We start from the raw sequence: 25928 nt of genomic DNA, 5'->3' as shown, positions 1-25928 counted from the left end.
TCGGTGAGGTTGACTCCTTTGCCCTCTTAGGTCGCCTTAATTTTTCAGTTCCACCACTGAAATCCAAGGATATCATGCAGTGCTATCGATGCCAAGGCTTCGGGCACTCCCAAAAATACTGCCGGCTTCCACCTAAATGCGTTAAGTGCGGCGAAGACCACTGCTCTATCGAGTGCACCAAATCTAAAGAGATTCCCGCCTGTTGCGCCCACTGTAAGGGCAATCATGCAGCCTCCTATAAAGGCTGTAAGGTGTATCAGAAGGCCAAGCAGTTCCATTCACCTAAACCAAGGCCCTTGTTACCGACCTCAAGCCGCGTGATATCCACAGTTGTTCCTGGCATTAGTTTCGCCAGTACGCTACGTGGATCCCAACAACCCCCGCATCAGTCTGATACCACGCCCTCTGCCCCGAATGCAATAAACTCCAGAATGGACCGTCTGGAAGCCATGATGGAGAAAATGCTAGATGAATTTGCTGCCATGATGCAATTGCTCACGTCACTCGAGGTCGAACATTACCTCAAGACAAGCCACGTTGACATACTCCTCGTGTCGGAAACTCACTTCTCCCCCAGGTCCTTCTTCATCATTAGCGGCTATGATGTCATAGCCGTGAACCATCCCAGCGGCAATGCCCGAGGCGGAGCGGCTGTAATCATCAGGAGCGGGATTAAATATATCGAACTCCCGGCATACCAGGAGCCATGGGCACAGTGTGCCAAGATAAGAGTACTCAGTCCAACAACAATTGCGGCCGTGTACTGTCCACCACGACACCTTGTAGGGCATGCTCTATTCCATGGTCTGTTGGACAACCTTGGGTCACGGTTTATTGCTGGAGGTGACTTTAACGCCAAACACATATGGTGGGGTTCCCGCACTATCAACCCCAAAGGCAGAGCCCTCTACAAGTGTATAACTGATTCCAGACTCGACTGCCATTCCACCGGTGACCCTACTTACTGGCCCACTGACAGCAACCAGATTCCCGAAGTGCTGGATATTGCGGTGTCTAAAGGGATCGCAAGGCATAAGTTCGTCACCAGCAACGTGTTAGAGCTGTGTTCTGACCACTGCGCTGTCAAGCTCCTGGTAAACATACCAGCCAGCACCAATTCGGCAAGGAGCAGATTGTTTAGGCGTAACACCAATATCGATCGCTATCAGCACTGGCTGCAGAGCAATTTGGACCCAATGGTTGAGATTGCAACTGGAGACGACTTGGATGAAGTTGTAGAACATCTCAACGTTCAAATCCACAACGCTGTGTCGCATGCCACACCCCCAAGCAGACCCTTCTATAGCGTCGCCCATAGAGATGTCCACCTTTGGTCTCCCGAAGTTGCAGCTTTGGTTGTTGAGAAACGACGTCTACGCCGACTGTGGCATAATTCTCGCAACCCCAGAGACAAAACTGTGTTCAACAGAGCGGTCAAAGCACTCAAAGAGCTGTTATATAATCTTCGAAAGCAATCCCTGGATCAGTTTCTTGAAGATGTGGAGCCAGGCGACCCTCAACACAACCTGTGGCGACTGACCAAGAGCGTCAAAAGACCTATAAGAAGGAAGGAGCCAGTTAAGAACGCCAACGGAGTCTGGTATCGTTCTGACAGCGAAAGGGCAACAGCCTTTGGCGGTTCACTCCAAATTAGTTGAGAGATTATTTTTGCACAGAGTCCGAGCAATCCTTGAGGAGGCCAATTTGATCCCGGATTACCAGTTTGGCTTCAGAGAATGTCATGGCACACCTAAACAATGCCATAGGATTGTTGCAAACATTCTGGATGCAAGGAAAAGAAATATTGCTCGGCAGTCTTCCTGGACGTCAAGCAAGCCTTTGACAGAGTATGGCACACTGGACTGCTCTACAAGCTGAAGATTGCCCTACCTGCACCATACTACTTATTTCTAAAATCTTACGTCGAGGGAAGAATGTTCTTCGTGAAGTGCGGAGATGTAGGCTCCGCCATTAGAGACATTAGAGACGGAGTTCCTCAGGGCAGCGTACTGGGCCCAGTCCTCTATACTCTATATACCGCTGACATGCCTATCATATCGGATAGAAGACTACTGACTGCCACCTATGCTGACGACACGGCCTTCTTGGCAAATGATGTTTCGTCACAGACTGCCTCTGCCATCCTCCAAATGCAGCTTGACTCCACTAACGTCTGGCTAAGGAGATGGAATTTGTTGGTCAACCCCGAGAAGTCCACTCAAACCACTTTTGCCCTAAGAAATGAAGACTGCCCCCCGGTTCAACTGGACGGCTCAACCATCCCTAGCAGCGATACAGCCAAGTATTTGGGTCCTGTGCTAGACAGGAGATTAACCTGGAGACCTCACCTACTCAACAAAAGGTCACAGCTGAACGAAAGGCTGAAAAAGCATATCTGGCTTGTTGGCAAAAGGTCCACCCTGAGGCTGCGCTTTAAGCTATTAATTTATAAGGCTATAATGAAACCCATGTGGACCTATGGGATCTGGGGCACTGCCTGCCGAACCAACTGTAATATCATTCAAAAATTTCAAAACAAAGCGCTCAGAACCATCTCCAATGCGCACCCATTCCACTCAACCGTGGAGATTCAGAACGAACTCGGTGTCCCTTGGGTTCACGAGGAGATTACCAGGCTGAGCAGAGCCCACATAGAGCGACTGGACAGGCACACCAATCCCCTCGCCATTAACCTGCTTAACAACAGCAACTCCACCCTGCGGGCAGCGCTGCCGACAGAGCTGCAGCCAGCGCATGAGCAGCGATTTTACTTATGGCTATAACTTTCTTCAGAATTGACCTATCATGATGAAATTTGGCACACATTAGTACTAACCGGATGTACCTACCAAAATTGATTTTTAAATTCCGAGAATTACGGAAGTTATAAGAAAAAATACGAATTGCGGGGGAGTGGGGGGTGTATCAAAAAAATAAACAAACTCGTTCTGCCTAGGGCTTATAGGAACCTTGATACCAATTTTGGTTATCCTAGCTCTTGTACTTACTGAGATCCTTGCGCTCATACAGACAGACGGACAGACGGACATGGCTATATCGACTCGTCTTCTCATCCTGATCAAGAATATATATACTTTGTGGGGTCTGCCACGCCTCCTTCTGTGTGTTACATACATTCGCACAAAACTAGTATAGCCTTTCACCCTTTGGGTACAGGCTATAAAAAATATATATATATACTCGGTTTTTGAAATCGATCTTGGAGCTTGAATTATTGGGGTTTTAATATTTCTTCACTATTTTTAAAGTTTGTGTTATTAATGTTGTTCGATCGATACCAAATTTGGTATCCGTAATCAACATAAATATATCTACAAATTGGCATTCAACGATTTTCGAAATATAGAAATATTTTTTACTTGCCATATGCAGCAACTACAAATAACAAAGAACGCAAATATCAAATATTTGGGACATCACATACACACAAACAACAAGCAAGAGTTCGTGTCTATGTGTGAGCTTCTCTACGTACGTTGAGAATGTCATGGCACACATGAACAATGCCATAGGATTGTCGTTAAAATTTTGGAAACATTCGAGGAAAAGAAATACGGCTCGGCAGTCTTCTTGGACGTCAAGCAAGCCTTTGACAGATAATGGCACAGTGGACTGCTCTACAAGTTTGGAGTGTGGAAGTGTGGAGATGAAGGTTCTGATATAAGAGACATCAGAGCCGGAGTTCCTCAGAGAAGCGTACTGGACCCAGTCCTACACTATATACCAGCGATGGGCACGTAGTGGCTCTTTGGGCTCCCAGGGCTCTTTCCGTTATGTTTTAGTAACTGGCGACAGCCAGACGCACAAGCAAAGTACCGATCTCGAGCAAACTTACAAAAACAAAATACACGCAGTGTTGTCGCCAGCCAGACGCACAAGTAGATCGATGCAATAACAAAATACACACAGTGTGTGTACTGATGATCGATTTGCAATACCCGCTGACGGTCACTTATGCACTGACATTCAAAGTGTATTGACAAATTATAAATTACTAGCAGGTATTGCCCGTCTTAACCCGGCTCAATATAATGTTTCCAATTGTATTTATTTTGTTCGTGCATAACCTACCCATATGTTTTCACCTTATAAGTTACCAGTAGGATGGCATTTAAGGTATTTAAATGAACATTTTCTGTTCTTGACAAAAAATTGTTCAGTAGTCCGTTACATTTTTGTTCTTGCCAAACTATTTCGTTAAACGAACATGACCACTATAACTAATATTTTTATACTCTGTACATGAAATGTACAGAAGTATATTAGGTTTGCGGGAGCTGAAAAATGTAACAGGCAGAAGGAGGCGTGGCAGACCCCACAAAGTATATATATTCTTGATCAGCATGACGAGACGAGTCGCTCTAGCCCTGTCTGTCTGTCTGTCCGTCTGTCAGTCTGTCCGTCTGTCCGTCCGTATGAACACCTGGATCTCAGAGACTATAAGAGATAGAGACACCAAATTTTGCACAAAGATGCCTTATGTGTGTACGCAGTGCAAGTTTGTTTTATTTTTTTGATTTTCCCTCCCCACTTCCCCCCTATGGGGGTTTTCCCGATTTTCCATTCGTATAATCGCCTATATCTCGGAGACTATAAGACGTACGGACACGAAATTTTAGTCCCAGATGCCAGATGGTGAATACGCAGAAAATGTATATTTTGGAATTTCCCTCCCTCACACCTGTCCACCGCAAATCGTAACTCCCGTAATTCTTGGAATTTCGAACTAAAATTTTGCAAATACCCCCAGTTAGTTATTATGTGTCCGTATGCCAAGTTTCACTATGATAGACCGATTTAACAAGAAGTTATAGCCATAAATATATTTGCTGCTGCAGCGCTGCTCAAGCGCTGCCCGCGGCTATTGTTGATGTTGCTGTTTGGTTGACTGCGAAAATGCTTACACAGACACGAATAGATGCGCATAGGCATACATACACTCACACAGACGCAATTGCTATGTAAATGTGCAATTATAAACCCCTTACGTGAGTTCGAATACCGAGAGAGCTAAAATCGATCAAATTTTTTTTTTATTTTATTAATTTTTTTTATTTTCTATAATTATTGTAAACATATGTACAGAGTATTTCAAAGTCGGGACACCCGACTTTAGCTTTTTTACTTGTTTAAAGCTCGTTTTCCCCCCTTTGGAGCTAGAATTTTCCAAAAGCCTTTCTTAGTGTGTTCCTACACTATGATGGATACTATGAAAGGATACTTAAGTCCAAATTTCATCTTTTACCGTTTGGGCTGTGCGTTGATCACCAATTAGTCAGGACAAGCTGTTTTATATATAGAGATAACGCAACGTTTTAAGATAGCCGATTTGCAAAAAAGGGAGAATAATTATAAGGGTATATCCTAATTTTAAATGCACATTTGAGCCTTTTCGTGCCATATTGAGTCAATACGGTCACGCACAAACTCGGAATATCTCTCATCTCAATTTGCTAGAGTAAAACTTTCGATAGTTGAAGCCACCGATACCATCAAAATATCGAAGTTTGAATGCAATAAGCAGAATATTTAAATAACAAAATCTAATTATTTATTGACATCAATAAGAACAAATCATATACATACATACATCTGCCCGCAATGCGAAGCAGAATATGCGTAGCTCCGTTATTCAGTTTCTGCTTTACTATCGCTTACGCAGTCGTTGCCTAGCGACGGTAACTGTTAACTTTTGGCGTTTTGCCTTTGCAATTAACATTAAATGGTCACAACGAAAGAAGAAGAGCGAGCCAATGACTTGCAGTTGTTGTTGTTGTTTTGTATGTACATGCTACATACATATACAGGCATACATACATATGCTTGTATAGTACATATGTATGTATGCATGCGCATTTTTCATACAAACGTTGGAGCTCGTTTTCCCCCCTTTGGAGCTCGAATTTTCCGAAACCCCTTCTTAGTGCTCACTTTCACTATAAGAGGGATCTTGTGTCCAAATTTCAGCTTCCTAGCTCTTACCGTTTGGGCTGTGCGTTGATTGCCAATCAGTCAGTCAGGACAAACTGTTTTATATATATAGAGATAGAGATAGTGTTTCAGTAAAACTTTTATGATTTTCGTCAAGTTATTTACTTATAATCTTACTTATATTTGATTTAAAACTGAACAATGGCTAATGAAATTAATATTTCCGAGATTGAGACGCGGTATTTTTTTTCGCTATGAACTGTGAGAGTACATCAGTGTCTTATTTGCGGAACTGTGGTATGCTCAAAAAAAAACAGTATCCATTATTAACATCTTCAATGCTTCAATTAGAAGCAAGTTTTGCCAGCACTTATGTGTGCGAAGCTGCATTTTCAAACATTAAATATATTAAAAATGTTTATAGGAATAAATTAAGTGACATAAATTTATCAGATTTATTACGAATTGCTTTAAGTGAAGAGGGAATAGACTTCGAAAAATTATTAAATGAATGTTCATAAATGTGATCAACATTTTTTTCGGTGTACTTTCTTTCCCTAATTTTTTGCTCGCAGTTTATGATCATAACCCAAACGGTAGTTTTTGTTGTAGATGTTGTTGTAGGACTCCCAAACTATATACTGCTGACATGCCTATCATATCATAGGAGATTACTGGCTGCCACCTATGCCGACGACACGGCCTTCTTGGCAAACGATGTCTCGTCACAGACTGCCACTGACATCCTCCAAATGCAGCTTGACACCACTAACATCTGGCTAAAGAGATGGAACATGATGGTCAATCCCCTGGTCCATCAGAATGGCTCAACTATCCCTAGCAGTGATACAGCCTAGTATTTGGGTCCTGTGCTAGACAGGAGATTAACCTGGAGACCTCACCTACTCAGCAAAAGGTCACAGCTGAAAAGCTGAAAAAGCATCTCTGGTTTGTTGGCAAAAGGTCCACCCTGAGGCTGCGCTTCAAGCTTTTAATTTATAAGGCTATAATGAAACCCATGTGGACCTATGGGATCTGGGGCACTGTCTGCCGAACCAACTGTAATATCATACAAAAATTTCAAAACAAAGCGCTCAGAATCATCTCCAACGCGCACCCATTCCACTCAAGCGTGGAGATTTAGAACGAGCTCGGAGTCTCATGGGTTGACGAGGAGATAACCAGGCTGAGCAGAGCCCACATGGAGCGATTGGACAGGCACACCAATCCCCTCGCCATTACCCTGCTTGACAGGAGGTGCCGTCTAAGAAAAAACCACTCACTTGACCTACCTCATAGCACTAAATAAACTTCCGTACTCCTATCTACTCATCTCTCTACTAAGCCACACATAATACAAAACCCTAATGCCAATATGTTCCTTCATTATAATTTGCTGATTGTCCATTAGGACAGATTGCAAATATAAAACATCTGTTTTTAAAAACAAGTAAAAAAGCTAAAGTCGGGTGTCCCGACTTTGAAATACTCTGTACATATATTTACAATAATTATTGAAAATAAAAAAAAAAAATAAATAAAAAAAAAATTGGATCGATTTTACCTCTCTCGGTATTCGAACTCACGTAAAGGGTGTATAATTGCACATTTACATAGCAATTGCGTCTGTGTGAGTGTATGTATGCCTATGCGCATCAATTCGTGTCTGTGTAAGCATTTTCGCAGTCAACCAAACAGCAACATCAACAACAGCCGCGGGCAGCGCTTGAGCAGCGCTTGAGCAGCGCTGCAGCAGCAAATATATTTATGGCTATAACTTCTTGGTAAATCGGTCTATCATAGTGAAACTTGGCATACGGACACATAATTACTAACTGGGGGTATTTGCAAAATTTTAGTTCGAAATTCCAAGAATTACGGGAGTTAGAGAAAATCGCATTTGCGGGGTAGAGGGGGGAGGGAGGGAAATTCCAAAATATACATTTTCTGCGTATTCGCACAAGGCATCTTGGACTAAAATTTGGTGTGCCTAGGTCTTATAGTCCTTAAAATTGGACTACCATATACACATTTATACAATCATAAATTAAATATCGACATTTTCCTAATTATTCGACTTACAAAGAAAATTGTATGTATCCATTCACGGATACATATGGATTCGTGAATTTTTGCAGATGTGACGGGTCGAAAAAAGCCGACACATGCCCTTCTCTAGCATCTCAGATGATCGCATATTTACAAGCGATTTACCGTTTGTGTTAAACGGTTTCGTCAGCTAACAACGCTACAAATGTATTCTGCAGAATTCTGGGAGATATTAAGCGTTAAGCTTATTCCGTGAATGTATTCTTGCGATTTACAGAAGCAGAAACATGCATTTCACATTCACAACATTCATATTCAAAAAACATATGAATATACAAGGTGTGTAAAAAGGACTTTAAAAAAAAAAACAGAACAAATGGTTTTTTCGGCAAAATCAATTCATTTTATTCAAAATAGTCTCCTTCTGCTTCAATACAGCTTTTTGCACGATCCAAAAGCATGTCGAACGAGTGTCTTAGCTCGTTGGCCGCTATGGCCGCCAGTGAAGGTAGAAGTCGCATGGTGCCATATCAGGTGAATACGGCGAGTGGTTAATGGTTAAAATGTGATTTTTGGTCAAATAATCGGTCACAAGCGTCGATCAATGAGACGGCGCATTATCGCGCAACAAACGCCAACTTTCATCTTCGCGATATTCGGGCCGAACACGTCGAACACGTCGTTCAAAACTCCAAGGTAGAATACCGTATTAACGTTTTGGCCGGTTGGAATAAATTCTTTGTTGACAATACCCTTGGAATCATAAAAACAAATCAGCATTGTCTTCACTTTAGACTTCTCCATGCGCGATTTTTTGGGTGAGCTAGTTCTTGTACCTTCTGAGACGCATATATGTTCATGCAGACGGACAGACAGACATACGGACATGGCTGTATCGACTCGGCTTGTCACCTTGATCAATAATATATTATATAGATTGTGGGGTCTACCATGCCTCCTTCTGTATGTTACATACATTCTCACAAAACTAGTACTCTTTTACCCTTTGGGTACACGGTTTAATAATTTAGGGTCATGTTTCTCCGCATATGTTCTTTAAGTGCGAGGACGTACATTTTAAATGCGCACTATAAGAAGCTTACGTATGTGTTTTTGCTTACTCCATTTACATATGAATTTTACCTACCTCTGTAGAGTTTGCGGGCAAGCCAATCCAGCGTATTTCCTTTTTATCTTTGGAAATCACATTGATAGCCATCAGTACGTTAAGGGCGTCGTAAACACGACGTCGGATATTTTTTTGATCACAGTTAGTATCATAAGAATGGTTCTTTAATTCTTCATTCACCAAATCATCTGCTACCTCATTATATGTGGTTTTGCCTTTCTCCTCAACTTTTTCACATACCTTCATGGAGAAGTGACGCAAGCCCTTCCCAGCTTTGTCTGGCTTGCGCTTCCTTTGAACTGACGATGTAGATGAGGACAATGAGTGTTGGGGGATGCTTTGTATGGCATGGCTGTATGTATTCAAAATAAGGAATATATAAAAATATCTATTTATTAATATGAAACACGTTGAATGATGGAGTCAGAAGTGGGTCGGAGAAAAATAAAAAACTCGACACTTTCACAGACTAGAAGAAACCCCATGTCAAATTTTGAGGTTTTAGCTTATATACACTGTCGCTCAACTGAATAGGTTCAGTAACTTAAAAACTAAAAAAGCAAATAATAAACGCATTTTTCATGGCTTTAGTAACTTAAATCATAAAAATAAACTAATTACGAGTAAATTAGTATTTAGTACTTCCACCTTCCGCAATAACTTCAAAGATTCGACATCTTAAGGACTTATAATAATTTTCTAGTCGATATAGTATCCCACGATTTTTTGTATGGCGTCAATTAGGCTCTCAGTGTCGTTAAACAATCGCGTTGTATACTTACGAAATGCCTTTTGGATCACAGTTTTGTACACATTTGCATTCAGTTTTGTTGACAAAAACTGAAGCTCACACGTCTCATAGTACGAAATCGGACCCCACACCATTACGCCGCCTACACAACTGTGATTTCGACTCAAATCATATTATTCCTTTCGTAAGTCGTGATAGTAGAAGTTATAGCCATCCGGTCCGTCCAGGCTTGCGGTTACACCGCATTCTTCCCTGATTTTAGCCGCAGAACGTTGAGAATTAGAGGCGGTTCTAAGGATTAGTTTCCTGTCAGCTGGAGTTGTCGCATGTGGAGGCCCTCCTTTCATATTTTTCCCGTAAAATTTTTCATTGCGCACAAAATTACCAATAACATTTTGACTTTTTCCAATTATCAGTGCAATTTGGCGCTGAATTATGCCGGAATTTAGGGAATAAGGGTTGTACTGGCGAGAATTTGTTTTGCTAATAACTTTTCTTAGAATTGACCGAATTGAATAAAAACAACAGTAGATACCTATATATAAATTATGTGTGCAAAGTTAAGTTTAGGTAGCATTTGAAATGTGGACACTATTGACGAAATTCTGTACCGGGGGAAGGGGGGGGAAAATTAAAAAAAAATAAATAAACTCGTCCTTTCTCGGACCAAGGAGAGTCTGGATGCCAACATTGGTTATTCTAGCTTTTATAGTTTCAGAGATCCTTGCGTTCATCCAGACGGACGGACAGACGGACGGACATGTCTAGATCGATTTCTCTCGTCATGCTGATCAAGAATATACAAGTATATACTTTATGGGGTCGGAGATGCTTCTTTCTGCATGTTACATACTTTGCACAAACCTAATATACCCTTTTTACCCTACGGGTACAGGGTATAAAAAGTTGACACTATTAACTTCACGCTGTCGATCACAATCAAAACTGAAGTAATTGAACCTATTCTGATGAGCCAAAAAAAAATCCTGTTACTTTTTTATGCTTTATTAAATGTAAACAAATAAAGGTTCACAACATATAATTTAAACAAGAGAGAACGCTACAGTCGAGCAAGCCCGACAGTGTAATACCCTGTACCCAGGTAATCTTCCGTCACTGAGTTATATGCGCCCAAAGCAGCAGCAAAAAGAGGAAGAAGAAGAGCGAACTTGTTGCTGCAGTTTGTGGGGGTTGTACTGGCGAGAATTTGTTTCGCTAATAACTTTTCTTAGAATTGACCAAATTGAATAAAATTTTAAACAACAGTAGACAATTATATATAAATTATGTGTGCAAAGTTTGGTTTAGGTAGCAATTGAAATGTGGACGCTATTGACGAAATTCTGCAGCGGGGGAAGGGGGGGGAAATTAAAAAAAAAAAAATAAAAATAAACTCGTCCTTACCCGGATCTAGGAGAATCTGGATGCCAACTTTGGTTATTCTAGCTTTTTTAGTTTCTGAGATCCTCGCGTTCATCCAGACGGACGGACGGACGGACAGACGGACGGACATGTCTAGATCGATTTCTGTCGTCATGATGATCAAGAATATATATACTTTATGGGGTCGGAGATGCTTCCTTCTGTATGTTACATACTTTGCACAAACCTAATATACCCTTTTTACCCTACGGGTACAGGGTATAAAAATTTATGTACAGTACAAGCTGAAATATTGGACGAAATTAAGGCAGCATTCTTTGAACCTATTCAGTTGAGCTGCAGTGTATATGTAAGTATTTTAAAATCATTGCGAAATGTAAGTCAGAATAATAGACGCAAAGATGTTACTAAATAAGTACATTTATTTTGTGAAGGTTACACTTTATAATTTTCAGAGAATAAAATATAAGTTGAACTGGAAAAAGATAATGTGCCCTTGGGATATTGCTTAAGTATTACAAAACCCACAACTGAGAATTATAATAAACTATTTATTACTTTTGGAGCTTTCAGAACTTGATTAGTCCATTGATTGTATACAGTATGACTTACAGTTTCGATTTTAATTTTACGCTCGGGTTAGGTGTGAAGCGTTCCACTTTTATCTGCAAATAAAAGTACCCACTATAATCGGTAAAGCGATGTAATATTCTTACTTTTACTTACAGTTTCATGCAAAGCGTTGTCGCATTTAGCTGATGGCGTACTTGAATATACAGTATCTGTGAAGAAATAAATGGAAATTTTTTTTATATCATTTTATTTTTGTTTTTCTTTTTATAGCCTGTACTCAAAGGGTGAAAGCCTATACTAGTTTTTTACGAATGTATATAACAGGCAGAAGGAGGCGTGGCAGACCCCACAAAATATATATATTTTTGATCAGGGTGACAAGTAGATATAGCAATGGCCGTCCGTCTGACCGTCTGTATAAACGAAAGGATCTCAGAAGGTACAAGAGCTATAATTACCAAATTTGGTATCCAAAAAATGAACAAACTCGTCCTTTCTCGGGCTTAGGAGAATCTGGATATAGACAGATGGACAGACAGACGGACATGGCTATATCGACTCGGCTTGTCATCCTGATCAAGATTATATATACTTTGTGGGGTCTGCCACGCCTCCTTCTGTGTCTTCCACTCGCACAAAACTAATATACCCTTTTACCTTTTGGGTACAAGGTATAAAAAGTAAAGGGTGTATTATTGCACATTTACATAGCAATTGCGTCTATGTGAGTGTATGTATGGCTATGCGCGTCTATTCGTGTCTGTTTAAATATGTTTATGTCATCCAATGCCCCAGCATCAAAAATAGCTACGGACAGCGCTTGGGCAGCAAATATATTTATGGCTATAACTTCTTGTTAAATCGGTCTATCACAGTGGCAAACAGACACATAATCACTAACTGGGGGTATTTGCCAAATTGGAGTTCGAAATTCCAAGAATTACGGGAGTTACAATTTGCGTGGAGAACGGAGGGAAATTCCAAAATACACATTTTCTGCGTATTCACATAAGGCATTTTTGACTAAAATTTGTTGTCCCTAGGTCTTATAGGCTCCGAGATATAGGTGGTTATACGAATGGAAAATCGGAAAAAGCCCCATTAGGTGGAAGTGCGGAGGGAAAATCAAAAAAATAAAACAAACTTGCACTGCGTACACACATAAGGCATCTTTGTGCAAAATTTGGTGTCTCTATCTCTTATAGTCTCTGAGATACAGGTGCTCATACGGACGCACAGGCGGACAGATAGACAGAGCTAGATCGACTCGTCTTGTCATTCTGATCAATAATATATATACTTTGTGGGGTCTGCCACGCCTCCTTCTGTGTGTTACATACATGCGCACAAAACTAATATAGCCTTCTACCCTTTGGGTACAGGCTATAAAAAAAGCAAGCTATTTCAGAATTGGTAAGGGAAACAAGAGAGTACGCTATAGTCGAGCAATCCCGACAGTATAAACTTCCGTTATATGCGCCCAAAGCAGCAGCAAAAAGAGGAAGAGCGAACTTGTTGCTGCAGTTTGGGGGGGTTGCACTGGAGAGACTTTTTTCGTTAATAACTTCTTAGAATTGACCGAATTGAATAAAATTTTAAACAACAGTAGATACCTATATATAAATTATGTGTGAAAAGTTTAGTTTAGGTAGCATTTGAAATGTGGATGCTATTGACGAAATTCTGTAGCGGGGGAAGGGGGGAAATTAAAAAAAAAAATAAACTCGTCCTTTCTCGGACCTAGGAGAATCTGGATGCCAACTTTGGTTATTCTAGCTTTTATAGTTTCTGAGATCCTTGCGTTCATCCAGACGGACGGACGGACATGTCTAGATCGATTTCTCTCGTCATGCTGATTCAGAATATATATACTTTATGGGGTCGGAAATGCTTCGTTCTGCATGTTACATACTTTGCAAAAACCTAATATACCCTTTTTACCCTACGGGTACAGGGTATGAAAATTTCACCTAATCAAAACAAGTAGGGAAGCTAAAGTCGGGTGTCCCGACACGCATAGACACGTGATGGCAATGTATGCTGTTAAAACTGTAGATAAACATGTCTTCTGTGTATGTATGAAATAAATTTTCTTAATTCAATTTTTTTTTTTATATCTTAATTTTTTTCCCCTTTTTTGTGGAGAGTACAGGCTATTTTACTGTCGGGATTGCTCGACTGTAGCGTTCTCTCTTGTTTAAAAATAAGTATGTATTATAAATAATAATTATTCAGGCATGAACATACGGAATCGTTGAAGGACTAGCTCAAGTGTCCCACGACTGCCTTAAAGACCAACGGACGTTACATTGCTGCCTGCGTTATGTAAACGCGATCCCTGCAGCTGCATACAACACTGTGCTAGTTAAGATAGGCTAACCAATAGAATTACACGTCCTCATGCGGCGCCCTACAAACGCAGCATGCGGACCATCCTTATTATAGATATTGTCCAATAGAAATCAAGTTCCACACGCTGCTGCCCTACAACACAGCGTGGGTTTTGAATAAAAGGACAGATCGTGCAACAGCACTAGTAGTACAAATCAAAGAACCGACGTGTATTCATTTCAAGTGTAAAAGTATCTACATTTTTTGACCCTTCGAGCCGGATAGCCTTATTCTTGTGAATATAAGGTGATAATTAAAAGTAATCAGTACTTTATAATAGACTAGCAGGTATTGCCCGTCTTAACCCGGCTCAATATGTTTCCAATTGTATTTATTTTGTGTGTGCATAACCTACCCATATGTTTTCACCTTAAAGGTTACCAGTAGGAAGGCATTTAAGGTATTTAAATGAACATTTTCTGTTCTTGACAAAAAATTGTTCAGTAGTCCGTTACATTTTTGTTCTTGACAAACTATTTCGTTAAACGAACATGACCACTATAACTAATATTTTTTAAAGCTCGTTTTCCCCCCGTTGGAGCTAGAATTTTCCAAAAGCCTTTCTTAGTGTGCTCCTACACTATGATGGATACTATGAAACGATACTTGAGTCCAAATTTAAATTCACATTTGAGTCTTTTCGTGCCATATTGAGTCAATACGGCCACGCACAAACTCGGAATATGAAACACGGCACTCGTGTCAATGCCGTGCAGCGATGAGCCACGATCAAAAAGCACTGGCACCGATACCATCAAAATATCGAAGTTTGAATGCAATAAGCAGAATATTTAAATAACAAAATCTAATTATTTATTGACATCAATAAGAACAACTCATATACATACATACATCTGCCCGCAATGCGAAGCAGAATATGCGTAGCTCCGTTATTCGGTTTCTGCTTTACTATCGCTTACGCAGTCGTTGCCTAGCGACGGTAACTGTAACATTTTGGCGTTTTGCCTTTGCAATTAACATTAAATGGTCAAAACGAAAGAAGAAGAGCGAGCTAATGACTTGCAGTTGTTGTTGTTTTTAGAGCATTATTTTTTTTTACAATCAAACAACTGTGTTCGATTGCCCAATGTATACATTAATACGAATGTACATACATGCTGTATTCATACACAGGCATACATACATACATATGTATGTACATGTTTCTTTTTACTTTTTCAGCCGCACGTAGAGAACCGCACACATAGACACGAACTGTTGCTTGTTGTGCGTGTGAGTCTGTGTATGTGATGTCCCCAACTATTTGATATTTGTTGTTGCTGCATAAAGCTATTAATGAAACCCCTAATGCCAAATGCACTAAACAAAGAAAAAATTACTTTTAAAAATGTTAAATAATTTTCAATTAATTAACATTTCTTGCTCTGTCAGTGCAAGACGAATGTACATACATACATACATATGTAGATACATATGTACATACATAGATGTGCACATATGTATCTATGGACATTCCCACATTAGTGTCTCACATTTTGCTTTGGCTATTTCAATCGTTTGCACGCAACCACACGAACAGCTGTTTGCATGTGTGTGTGTGTGTGTATGTATACTTAGTTGTCCCCAACTGTTTGATATTTTGTATCGTTTGTTCTGCCTGCTTTTGTAAAATGCATATTTTGAAAATCCTTGAATGCAAAGTTGTAGATTTACTTACGTAGATTACATTATCCAAATTTTAAATCGATCGGACTAAATTTATAACACAAACTTTTCATTTGAAATAGTGAATAAATATTAAAACCCCAATAATTCAAGGTCCAACACAAATTTCGAAAACCCGAGTATGCAGTTTTGTTTGTATTCTTTAATTGATTTTAGAAACTAAGTTTTAAGTCGATCGGTTGAAAAATGCGGATTTTTCAAACAAACTTTGGAGCTACTTTTTTTCCCTTTGGAGCTCGAATTTTCCAAAATCCCTTCTTAGTGCTCATCTACACCATGATAGGATACTTGAGCCCAAATTTCAGCATCCTAGCTTTTACCGTGTGGGCTGTGGGCATTTGACGCGGTTTCCTTTTGTGCCCCAAGAAAACCCCAATAATTCAAGCTCCAACAAAAAATTTAAAAAACCGAGTATGCAGTTTTGTTTGTATTCTTTAATTGATTTTAGAAACTAAGTTTTAAGTCGATCGGTTGAAAAATGCGGATTTTTCAAACAAACTTTGGAGCTAATTTTCCCCCCTTTGGAGCTCGAATTTTCCAAAATCCCTTCTTAGTGCTCATCTACACCATGATAGGATACTTGAGCCCAAATTTCAGCATCCTAGCTTTTACCGTGTGGGCTGTTGACGCGGTTTGCTTTTGGGCCCCAACATTTTTTTTACAGGAAAACTCCTATATTTTACGCCCCAAAAAAAATATCAAAAAACCAAGTATACAGTTTTTCTTGGAATTGTTCTGAGAGTATACAAACTAAGTTTAAAGTTAATCAGATGAAAACTGTAGATTTTTCATACAAACGTTGGAGCCTGTTTTCCCCCCTTTGGAGCTCGAGTTTTCCAAAATCCCTTCTTAGTGGGGACTTAGACTATGAAAGGATACTTGAGTCCAAATTTCAGCTTCCTAGCCTTTACCGTTTGGGCTGTGCGTTGATCACCAATCAGTCAGTCAGTCAGGACAAACTGTTTTATATATATAGATTAAAGTGTTACCTGATTATTATAAGCATTTCTGTGGCTTTAACAACAGAAGATAGTGCCTTAATAAGTGATTTGGGGTGATCCACTAGCGAAAGCAAATTAGTTAAATAAAGAGTTAAGTGTGAATTGGTAGAGTCAGATGTGAGTCGAGGCACAGCAAGGTTAACCATGCGACTAAACTAAATTTCCTCTAAAGATTCTACCAATTTTTACACCAAAACCTTTAAAAACAAATAATAATCGCAATGCTGTCAGATAAAGTGGTTCAGCTTTTCCAAAGGCAGGCAGATCTCCATAGAGAAATATTAGAAATAGTATCTCTAAAAGGAGACCTGTCTAAGATTGAGTCGAAAACGACGGAGTTCGTTTCAAACAACTCAGCCCTCGTCAAAGGTGGAGTGATCGACCACCAGTATTTCAACGAGAGGATCTTCGACACCACCATGGCTTGCATCAAACAATACTTATAGGGAGTCACTGAAGTCGAAGAGATGAGTCAGCCCAAAACCTCTGTCAGAGAAATTCCAACCGCTTAAAAAGTACCTGAAGTGGAGTCTGGAATTCCACCCGTTTCAAAAGTACCTGAAGGAGAGGTTGAAATTGCACGCGAATCAAAACTACCTGAAGTGCAGTTTGAATTTGCATCTCGTAATTCAAGCCCAGTTGATCAACTGGTTGAGATAGCAGATAATTGGGCAGAGCGCGTCAGGCAATACCTTACACAGGTGCACCAATGCCTAATGGGTAATGACATGGATGAGCTTCTAGATGCCAAGGACCGGATGCAAATTTTATGGTCAACTGTTCAAAGCACGCTCGACAAATTGGAAAGCAAATATGAAAGTTGCGCCTTTAATATAGACGAAATCGATTTGCTAAGGAGGAAGTTAGCCTTGTTTCCCGGAAAATTGACAGGAAGGCAAGTAACCTCAAGATGCAGAAAGAAGAGATCCCAGAATTGCCCAAAATAGAGCTTCCCAATTTCAACGGGAACTCGAAAGACTGGCCAATATTTTTCGAGCTGTTCAAGGAGGTCATACACGAAAGGAAAGATCTCAGCAACGCAAGGAAAAAATTCAAGATAAGGTTATTGATCTACTTATAAACGTGAACCACGGGAAAATCAACCCTCTTCTCATAAAGCCTGGCCAAATGTAGGAAGAGATCCAAAAGATTCATCAATCGCTACCACGAAATCACATTCTACCTGGCAGAAACTCGGAACACCGGTTACAAGCAATCTACAAACTTCTCACAGCGCAAGGAATATTCAAAGATGGTGTTATTATCGAAGCAACTATACCACTGTACCTGCACCAACATTCGGACATATTTAAAATAATTCCCAAGCCGGTAGTTAAAGCTGGACACAAAATGATCCCAGTGCTCAAAGCGAGCTATGTAATATACAACGTTATAAATGCCGTCAAGAGGACGATGAAGTAATGGTTTGCGAGGGAAACTGGCAATGGGAAGATGCTATCAACAATATGTGTGAGATATTGCCACTCAAACCGCATACCGATCTGTCATGCACCATGGTTGACTACAAGGAGCAATCGTTTTGGATGAGGCTGGATATTCCCAATCGCAGGCTCTACACACTTTTTGCTGAGACGACTGGCCACTTACAATGCAGTGACTGGTTGCACAGTATGACTGAGTGGAATATCAATGCCAGCACCGAAAGCAATTCAGTCATCCGCAACACTGCATTATCCTGCACATTTCGTCAAATGAGAAAAATTCATTCGAGCTCGGACCAGTGAGCCATATAGTGGTAAACAACACAAAGGCGCTCAACCAGCTTCACCAACAGATAAAGCAATTGGAGGAGCATAAAATACGCCTTACAAAACTCCAATTTTACACTAGTTTTAGTAATAATAGTAATTATAATCATAACAATGTATGCTAGATTAAGATGTATGCAACATAGGCAATTGTTAGCTGTAACTTTTTCTGGCCCCCGGAGAATCTTCAGGCATGAACATACGACATCGTTGAAGGACTAGCTCAAGTGTCCCACGACTGCCTTAAAGACCAACGGACGTTACATTGCTGCCTGCGTTATGTAAACGCGATCCCACGCTTGCACACACATTGCGGTTCAAGTGTTAAGTGACAAGGATCGCGCAGCTACATCGTTTTGAATTACACTTATAGATTAAGGTTTACACAGCTGCATACAACACTGTGCTAGTTAAGATAGGCTAACCAATAGAATTACACGTCCTCATGCGGCGCCTTACAAACGCAGCATGCGGACCATCCTTATTATAGATATTGTCCAATAGAAATCAAGTTCCATACGCTGCTGCCCTACAACACAGCGTGAGTTTTGAATAAAAGGTCAGATCGTGCGACAGCATGAGTATTACAAATCAAATAACCGACGCGTATTCATTTCAAGTGTAAAAGTATCTACAATAATTGCTCATTTGGATTCAAAATTTTTTGATTCTATTAAATAACCGCGAAGATATAGACCATTAAAGTCAAAAGTAAAAGTGTACAAATAATTGCTGGTTACACTGTATGTAAGTACATACAGTCCTCATTCATATGTGCAACCCGTCCGAAATTTTTTTTAAATTTTGATGTAAAAATCGGGACGCCCCGCCAAAATCGGGAAGTCTGGCAACGCCGATATGTACATACATTTTATTTTGTACATACATACATACGTACATATATGTTTTTAATTTTGCAATTCAACAAGGATCGATACGTGTTTTCAATTTTAAATATAAATATTATGAGTTTAAAAGGCGTGTATCGTATTCTTGCGATTTACAATAGCAGAGAATACATTCACGGAAAAAAGCTTAATACTAAATGCCTCCCAGAATTCTTCAGAATACATTTGTAGCGTTGAATTCTTCAGAATACATTTATAGCGTTGTTAGCTGATGTAACCTTTTAACACAAACGGTAAATTGACTGGAAATATGCGATCAGCTGAAACGCTAGAGACCCGTCACAGCACGATCATGTAATTGGCTTTAAAAATACATGAATCCGTATGCACAGTGAATGGATACATAAATTTTTCTTTGTACAAGATGCGTTCGAAAGTAAACAGGACTTTTTGAATCTAGCGCCTCCTGGTGGCGCTATCTGGTGCGATAGAATCTGCTATCTTTATCGATTGTCCAGTGAGAATTTCATGAAATTTCATCGATTGGAAGTGAAGTTATTGCGTTTGAAGTGTCGAACAAAGAGTCAACATTAAATTTTGTTTTAAAATTGGTAAAACTTTTACCGAAACGTTTCAATTAATGAAACAAGTTTATGGCGATGATTGCCTATCCCGTAGCAGAGTGCACGAGTCGTTTGATCGTTTTCAAAGTGGTCGTGAGGACATAAATGACGATCAACATGTGGGCCAATCAAAATTCGTGATCACCGAAAATTCCATCGAAACTGTGCGTGAATTCATCGAAAATCACCCGAAATCATCATTGAAATTGATGGAAATGGAATTAAACATCTCCAAAATATCGATTTATCTTACGAAAGGTGTGTGCACGATTTGTTCCGCACAAATTGGCTGACGACCAAAAATTGCTCAGAATCGATCGACGCTTGTGACCGATTATTTGACCAAAAATTACATTTTAACCATTAACCACTCGCACCTGATCTGGCACCGTGCGACTTCAACCTTTTCGGAAAAATGCATTTGCCCATGAAAGGAAAGCGTTATGCAGACGTAGAGGCCATTCAAAAGGCTTGCACCGGCATACTGGCGGCCATAGCGGCCAACGAGCTAAAACACTCGTTCGACATGCTTTTGGATCGTGCAAAAAGCTGTATTGAAGCAGAAGGAGACTATTTTGAATAAAATAAATTGATTTTGCTAAAAAAAACCATATGTTCTGTTTTTTTTTTTTTAAGGTTGTTGTTTACTTTGGAACACACCTTGTAAATTTAATAATTAGGAGAATGATGGGCATCCGACATCGCACACAAGGTGGTAACGCTGCACTTTCATGGGAGCGGCGGCGGCGACTCTGCAGCAGCTACTCTGCAGCGGCGACGGCGACGCTGCAACCTTAGCTTATTATAATTTAAAATTGTATTCTTTAGTCTAAATCTGGAAACAATAAAAGCGCGACGTACCGTCCGTACAATTTCCATTTTAGTTAACTCGTCTTTGATTTGCAAGTGTATTGCAAAGGCAAACCAAATTCATAAATGCACTAATTTATACATGTGTATATGGTGGTCCAATTTTAAAGATCGACATATGTACATAATATTACTTTTTCTTAAAATATTAATTTATTTTTGCAAATTTGGCTAACATTAACATTGTTATTTTTTGGATATGCGTTCCAAATCCCTTGCCTTTTTTTTTTAAAATAAAATACATACTTGTATATGTACATAACACAATGTTTTAAGATAGACTTGTGCAAAAAACTGGAATAAATATTAGAATACTTGTATTTCATAACTTTAAATTATATTTTGGTCGTGTTGTTTTTGTTTCCATCAAGAAAACAAGATAGAACGCTACAGTCCCGCTACAAACCCGACAGTAAAATAGCCTGTACTCTCCACAAAAAAGAAAAATTAAAAAAAAAAAAAATTAAATTAAAAAAAAATGAATGAATTAATTAATTAAATAAATTAAATTAGAATACATGTTTATGTTCAGTTTTAACAGCATACATTTACATCACGTACCTATGCGTGTTTATATGCGTGTATGTATGCAGCACATTCTTAGACACCATGCTACTGGGCCTATTGAGGCAGGACAGGCATCGGAGGAAACGCGAAATTCCGCGAGGATATTGAATGGTGCTGCCCAACTTTACGGTTAACTATAAAGTCAACCAGCCAGCCAAGCGATAGCGATCGAAGGAAGACTCAAATACGGGGTCAAAAAACAAAAGACCCAAGAGAAAGAACGGCCGCGATCATTTGCGGAGGTGGCCAAATGGCATAATGTCATTGGAGTCATCGACCAGCAGCAATGAGGACGGCAGGATCCCCAAACATCAGTCAAGATGGGTTCCAACTAAAGATGGGCATGGGCCGGCTATTTTCGGCCCGACACGACACGGCCACGAAATGAACCTTTGGAAACACGCACGCGCGCGCACGACGAAAATATTTCTAAACACGGCCCAACACGAACATGTCATTAAATGTAAAAACGAAAAATATATCCATATTAAGCACTTTGTATTAAAGACTATGAAAGGATACTTGAGTCCAAATTTCAGCTTCCTAGCCTTTACCGTTTGGGCTGTGCGTTGATCACCAATCAGTCAGTCAGTCAGGACAAACTGTTTTATATATATAGATTAAAGTGTTACCTGATTATTATAAGCATTTCTGTGGCTTTAACAACAGAAGATAGTGCCTTAATAAGTGATTTGGGGTGATCCACTAGCGAAAGCAAATTAGTTAAATAAAGAGTTAAGTGTGAATTGGTAGAGTCAGATGTGAGTCGAGGCACAGCAAGGTTAACCATGCGACTAAACTAAATTTCCTCTAAAGATTCTACCAATTTTTACACCAAAACCTTTAAAAACAAATAATAATCGCAATGCTGTCAGATAAAGTGGTTCAGCTTTTCCAAAGGCAGGCAGATCTCCATAGAGAAATATTAGAAATAGTATCTCTAAAAGGAGACCTGTCTAAGATTGAGTCGAAAACGACGGAGTTCGTTTCAAACAACTCAGCCCTCGTCAAAGGTGGAGTGATCGACCACCAGTATTTCAACGAGAGGATCTTCGACACCACCATGGCTTGCATCAAACAATACTTATAGGGAGTCACTGAAGTCGAAGAGATGAGTCAGCCCAAAACCTCTGTCAGAGAAATTCCAACCGCTTAAAAAGTACCTGAAGTGGAGTCTGGAATTCCACCCGTTTCAAAAGTACCTGAAGGAGAGGTTGAAATTGCACGCGAATCAAAACTACCTGAAGTGCAGTTTGAATTTGCATCTCGTAATTCAAGCCCAGTTGATCAACTGGTTGAGATAGCAGATAATTGGGCAGAGCGCGTCAGGCAATACCTTACACAGGTGCACCAATGCCTAATGGGTAATGACATGGATGAGCTTCTAGATGCCAAGGACCGGATGCAAATTTTATGGTCAACTGTTCAAAGCACGCTCGACAAATTGGAAAGCAAATATGAAAGTTGCGCCTTTAATATAGACGAAATCGATTTGCTAAGGAGGAAGTTAGCCTTGTTTCCCGGAAAATTGACAGGAAGGCAAGTAACCTCAAGATGCAGAAAGAAGAGATCCCAGAATTGCCCAAAATAGAGCTTCCCAATTTCAACGGGAACTCGAAAGACTGGCCAATATTTTTCGAGCTGTTCAAGGAGGTCATACACGAAAGGAAAGATCTCAGCAACGCAAGGAAAAAATTCAAGATAAGGTTATTGATCTACTTATAAACGTGAACCACGGGAAAATCAACCCTCTTCTCATAAAGCCTGGCCAAATGTAGGAAGAGATCCAAAAGATTCATCAATCGCTACCACGAAATCACATTCTACCTGGCAGAAACTCGGAACACCGGTTACAAGCAATCTACAAACTTCTCACAGCGCAAGGAATATTCAAAGATGGTGTTATTATCGAAGCAACTATACCACTGTACCTGCACCAACATTCGGACATATTTAAAATAATTCCCAAGCCGGTAGTTAAAGCTGGACACAAAATGATCCCAGTGCTCAAAGCGAGCTATGTAATATACAACGTTATAAATGCCGTCAAGAGGACGATGAAGTAATGGTTTGCGAGGGAAACTGGCAATGGGAAGATGCTATCAACAATATGTGTGAGATATTGCCACTCAAACCGCATACCGATCTGTCATGCACCATGGTTGACTACAAGGAGCAATCGTTTTGGATGAGGCTGGATATTCCCAATCGCAGGCTCTACACACTTTTTGCTGAGACGACTGGCCACTTACAATGCAGTGACTGGTTGCACAGTATGACTGAGTGGAATATCAATGCCAGCACCGAAAGCAATTCAGTCATCCGCAACACTGCATTATCCTGCACATTTCGTCAAATGAGAAAAATTCATTCGAGCTCGGACCAGTGAGCCATATAGTGGTAAACAACACAAAGGCGCTCAACCAGCTTCACCAACAGATAAAGCAATTGGAGGAGCATAAAATACGCCTTACAAAACTCCAATTTTACACTAGTTTTAGTAATAATAGTAATTATAATCATAACAATGTATGCTAGATTAAGATGTATGCAACATAGGCAATTGTTAGCTGTAACTTTTTCTGGCCCCCGGAGAATCTTCAGGCATGAACATACGACATCGTTGAAGGACTAGCTCAAGTGTCCCACGACTGCCTTAAAGACCAACGGACGTTACATTGCTGCCTGCGTTATGTAAACGCGATCCCACGCTTGCACACACATTGCGGTTCAAGTGTTAAGTGACAAGGATCGCGCAGCTACATCGTTTTGAATTACACTTATAGATTAAGGTTTACACAGCTGCATACAACACTGTGCTAGTTAAGATAGGCTAACCAATAGAATTACACGTCCTCATGCGGCGCCTTACAAACGCAGCATGCGGACCATCCTTATTATAGATATTGTCCAATAGAAATCAAGTTCCATACGCTGCTGCCCTACAACACAGCGTGAGTTTTGAATAAAAGGTCAGATCGTGCGACAGCATGAGTATTACAAATCAAATAACCGACGCGTATTCATTTCAAGTGTAAAAGTATCTACAATAATTGCTCATTTGGATTCAAAATTTTTTGATTCTATTAAATAACCGCGAAGATATAGACCATTAAAGTCAAAAGTAAAAGTGTACAAATAATTGCTGGTTACACTGTATGTAAGTACATACAGTCCTCATTCATATGTGCAACCCGTCCGAAATTTTTTTTAAATTTTGATGTAAAAATCGGGACGCCCCGCCAAAATCGGGAAGTCTGGCAACGCCGATATGTACATACATTTTATTTTGTACATACATACATACGTACATATATGTTTTTAATTTTGCAATTCAACAAGGATCGATACGTGTTTTCAATTTTAAATATAAATATTATGAGTTTAAAAGGCGTGTATCGTATTCTTGCGATTTACAATAGCAGAGAATACATTCACGGAAAAAAGCTTAATACTAAATGCCTCCCAGAATTCTTCAGAATACATTTGTAGCGTTGAATTCTTCAGAATACATTTATAGCGTTGTTAGCTGATGTAACCTTTTAACACAAACGGTAAATTGACTGGAAATATGCGATCAGCTGAAACGCTAGAGACCCGTCACAGCACGATCATGTAATTGGCTTTAAAAATACATGAATCCGTATGCACAGTGAATGGATACATAAATTTTTCTTTGTACAAGATGCGTTCGAAAGTAAACAGGACTTTTTGAATCTAGCGCCTCCTGGTGGCGCTATCTGGTGCGATAGAATCTGCTATCTTTATCGATTGTCCAGTGAGAATTTCATGAAATTTCATCGATTGGAAGTGAAGTTATTGCGTTTGAAGTGTCGAACAAAGAGTCAACATTAAATTTTGTTTTAAAATTGGTAAAACTTTTACCGAAACGTTTCAATTAATGAAACAAGTTTATGGCGATGATTGCCTATCCCGTAGCAGAGTGCACGAGTCGTTTGATCGTTTTCAAAGTGGTCGTGAGGACATAAATGACGATCAACATGTGGGCCAATCAAAATTCGTGATCACCGAAAATTCCATCGAAACTGTGCGTGAATTCATCGAAAATCACCCGAAATCATCATTGAAATTGATGGAAATGGAATTAAACATCTCCAAAATATCGATTTATCTTACGAAAGGTGTGTGCACGATTTGTTCCGCACAAATTGGCTGACGACCAAAAATTGCTCAGAATCGATCGACGCTTGTGACCGATTATTTGACCAAAAATTACATTTTAACCATTAACCACTCGCACCTGATCTGGCACCGTGCGACTTCAACCTTTTCGGAAAAATGCATTTGCCCATGAAAGGAAAGCGTTATGCAGACG

At 39.9% G+C, this 25928-nt stretch overlaps 1 protein-coding gene across 1 annotated transcript in view; it reads right to left on the bottom strand.

The window, feature by feature from the left end:
* The window catches only part of LOC115629401 (transcription factor Dp), a 71985-nt gene that overhangs the window by 8002 nt on the left and 38055 nt on the right, over positions 1–25928 (bottom strand). Inside the window, exons 4-6 of the mRNA XM_030525859.1 lie at positions 11991–12046; positions 11877–11929; positions 9149–9482 (exon numbers count right to left, since the gene is read on the bottom strand). Of these exons, the coding sequence (XP_030381719.1) occupies positions 9149–9482; positions 11877–11929; positions 11991–12046 (443 nt within the window). The remainder of the gene's footprint in view (positions 1–9148; positions 9483–11876; positions 11930–11990; positions 12047–25928) is intronic.

The sequence above is a fragment of the Scaptodrosophila lebanonensis genome, unplaced genomic scaffold (genome assembly GCF_003285725.1).
Source record: "Scaptodrosophila lebanonensis strain 11010-0011.00,11010-0021.00 unplaced genomic scaffold, SlebRS2 tig00000145-arrow-arrow-pilon, whole genome shotgun sequence".
Classification (NCBI taxonomy): domain Eukaryota; kingdom Metazoa; phylum Arthropoda; class Insecta; order Diptera; family Drosophilidae; genus Scaptodrosophila; species Scaptodrosophila lebanonensis.
Note: the sequence above shows the minus strand (reverse complement) of the source record. Positions and strands in the feature narration are given on the sequence as shown.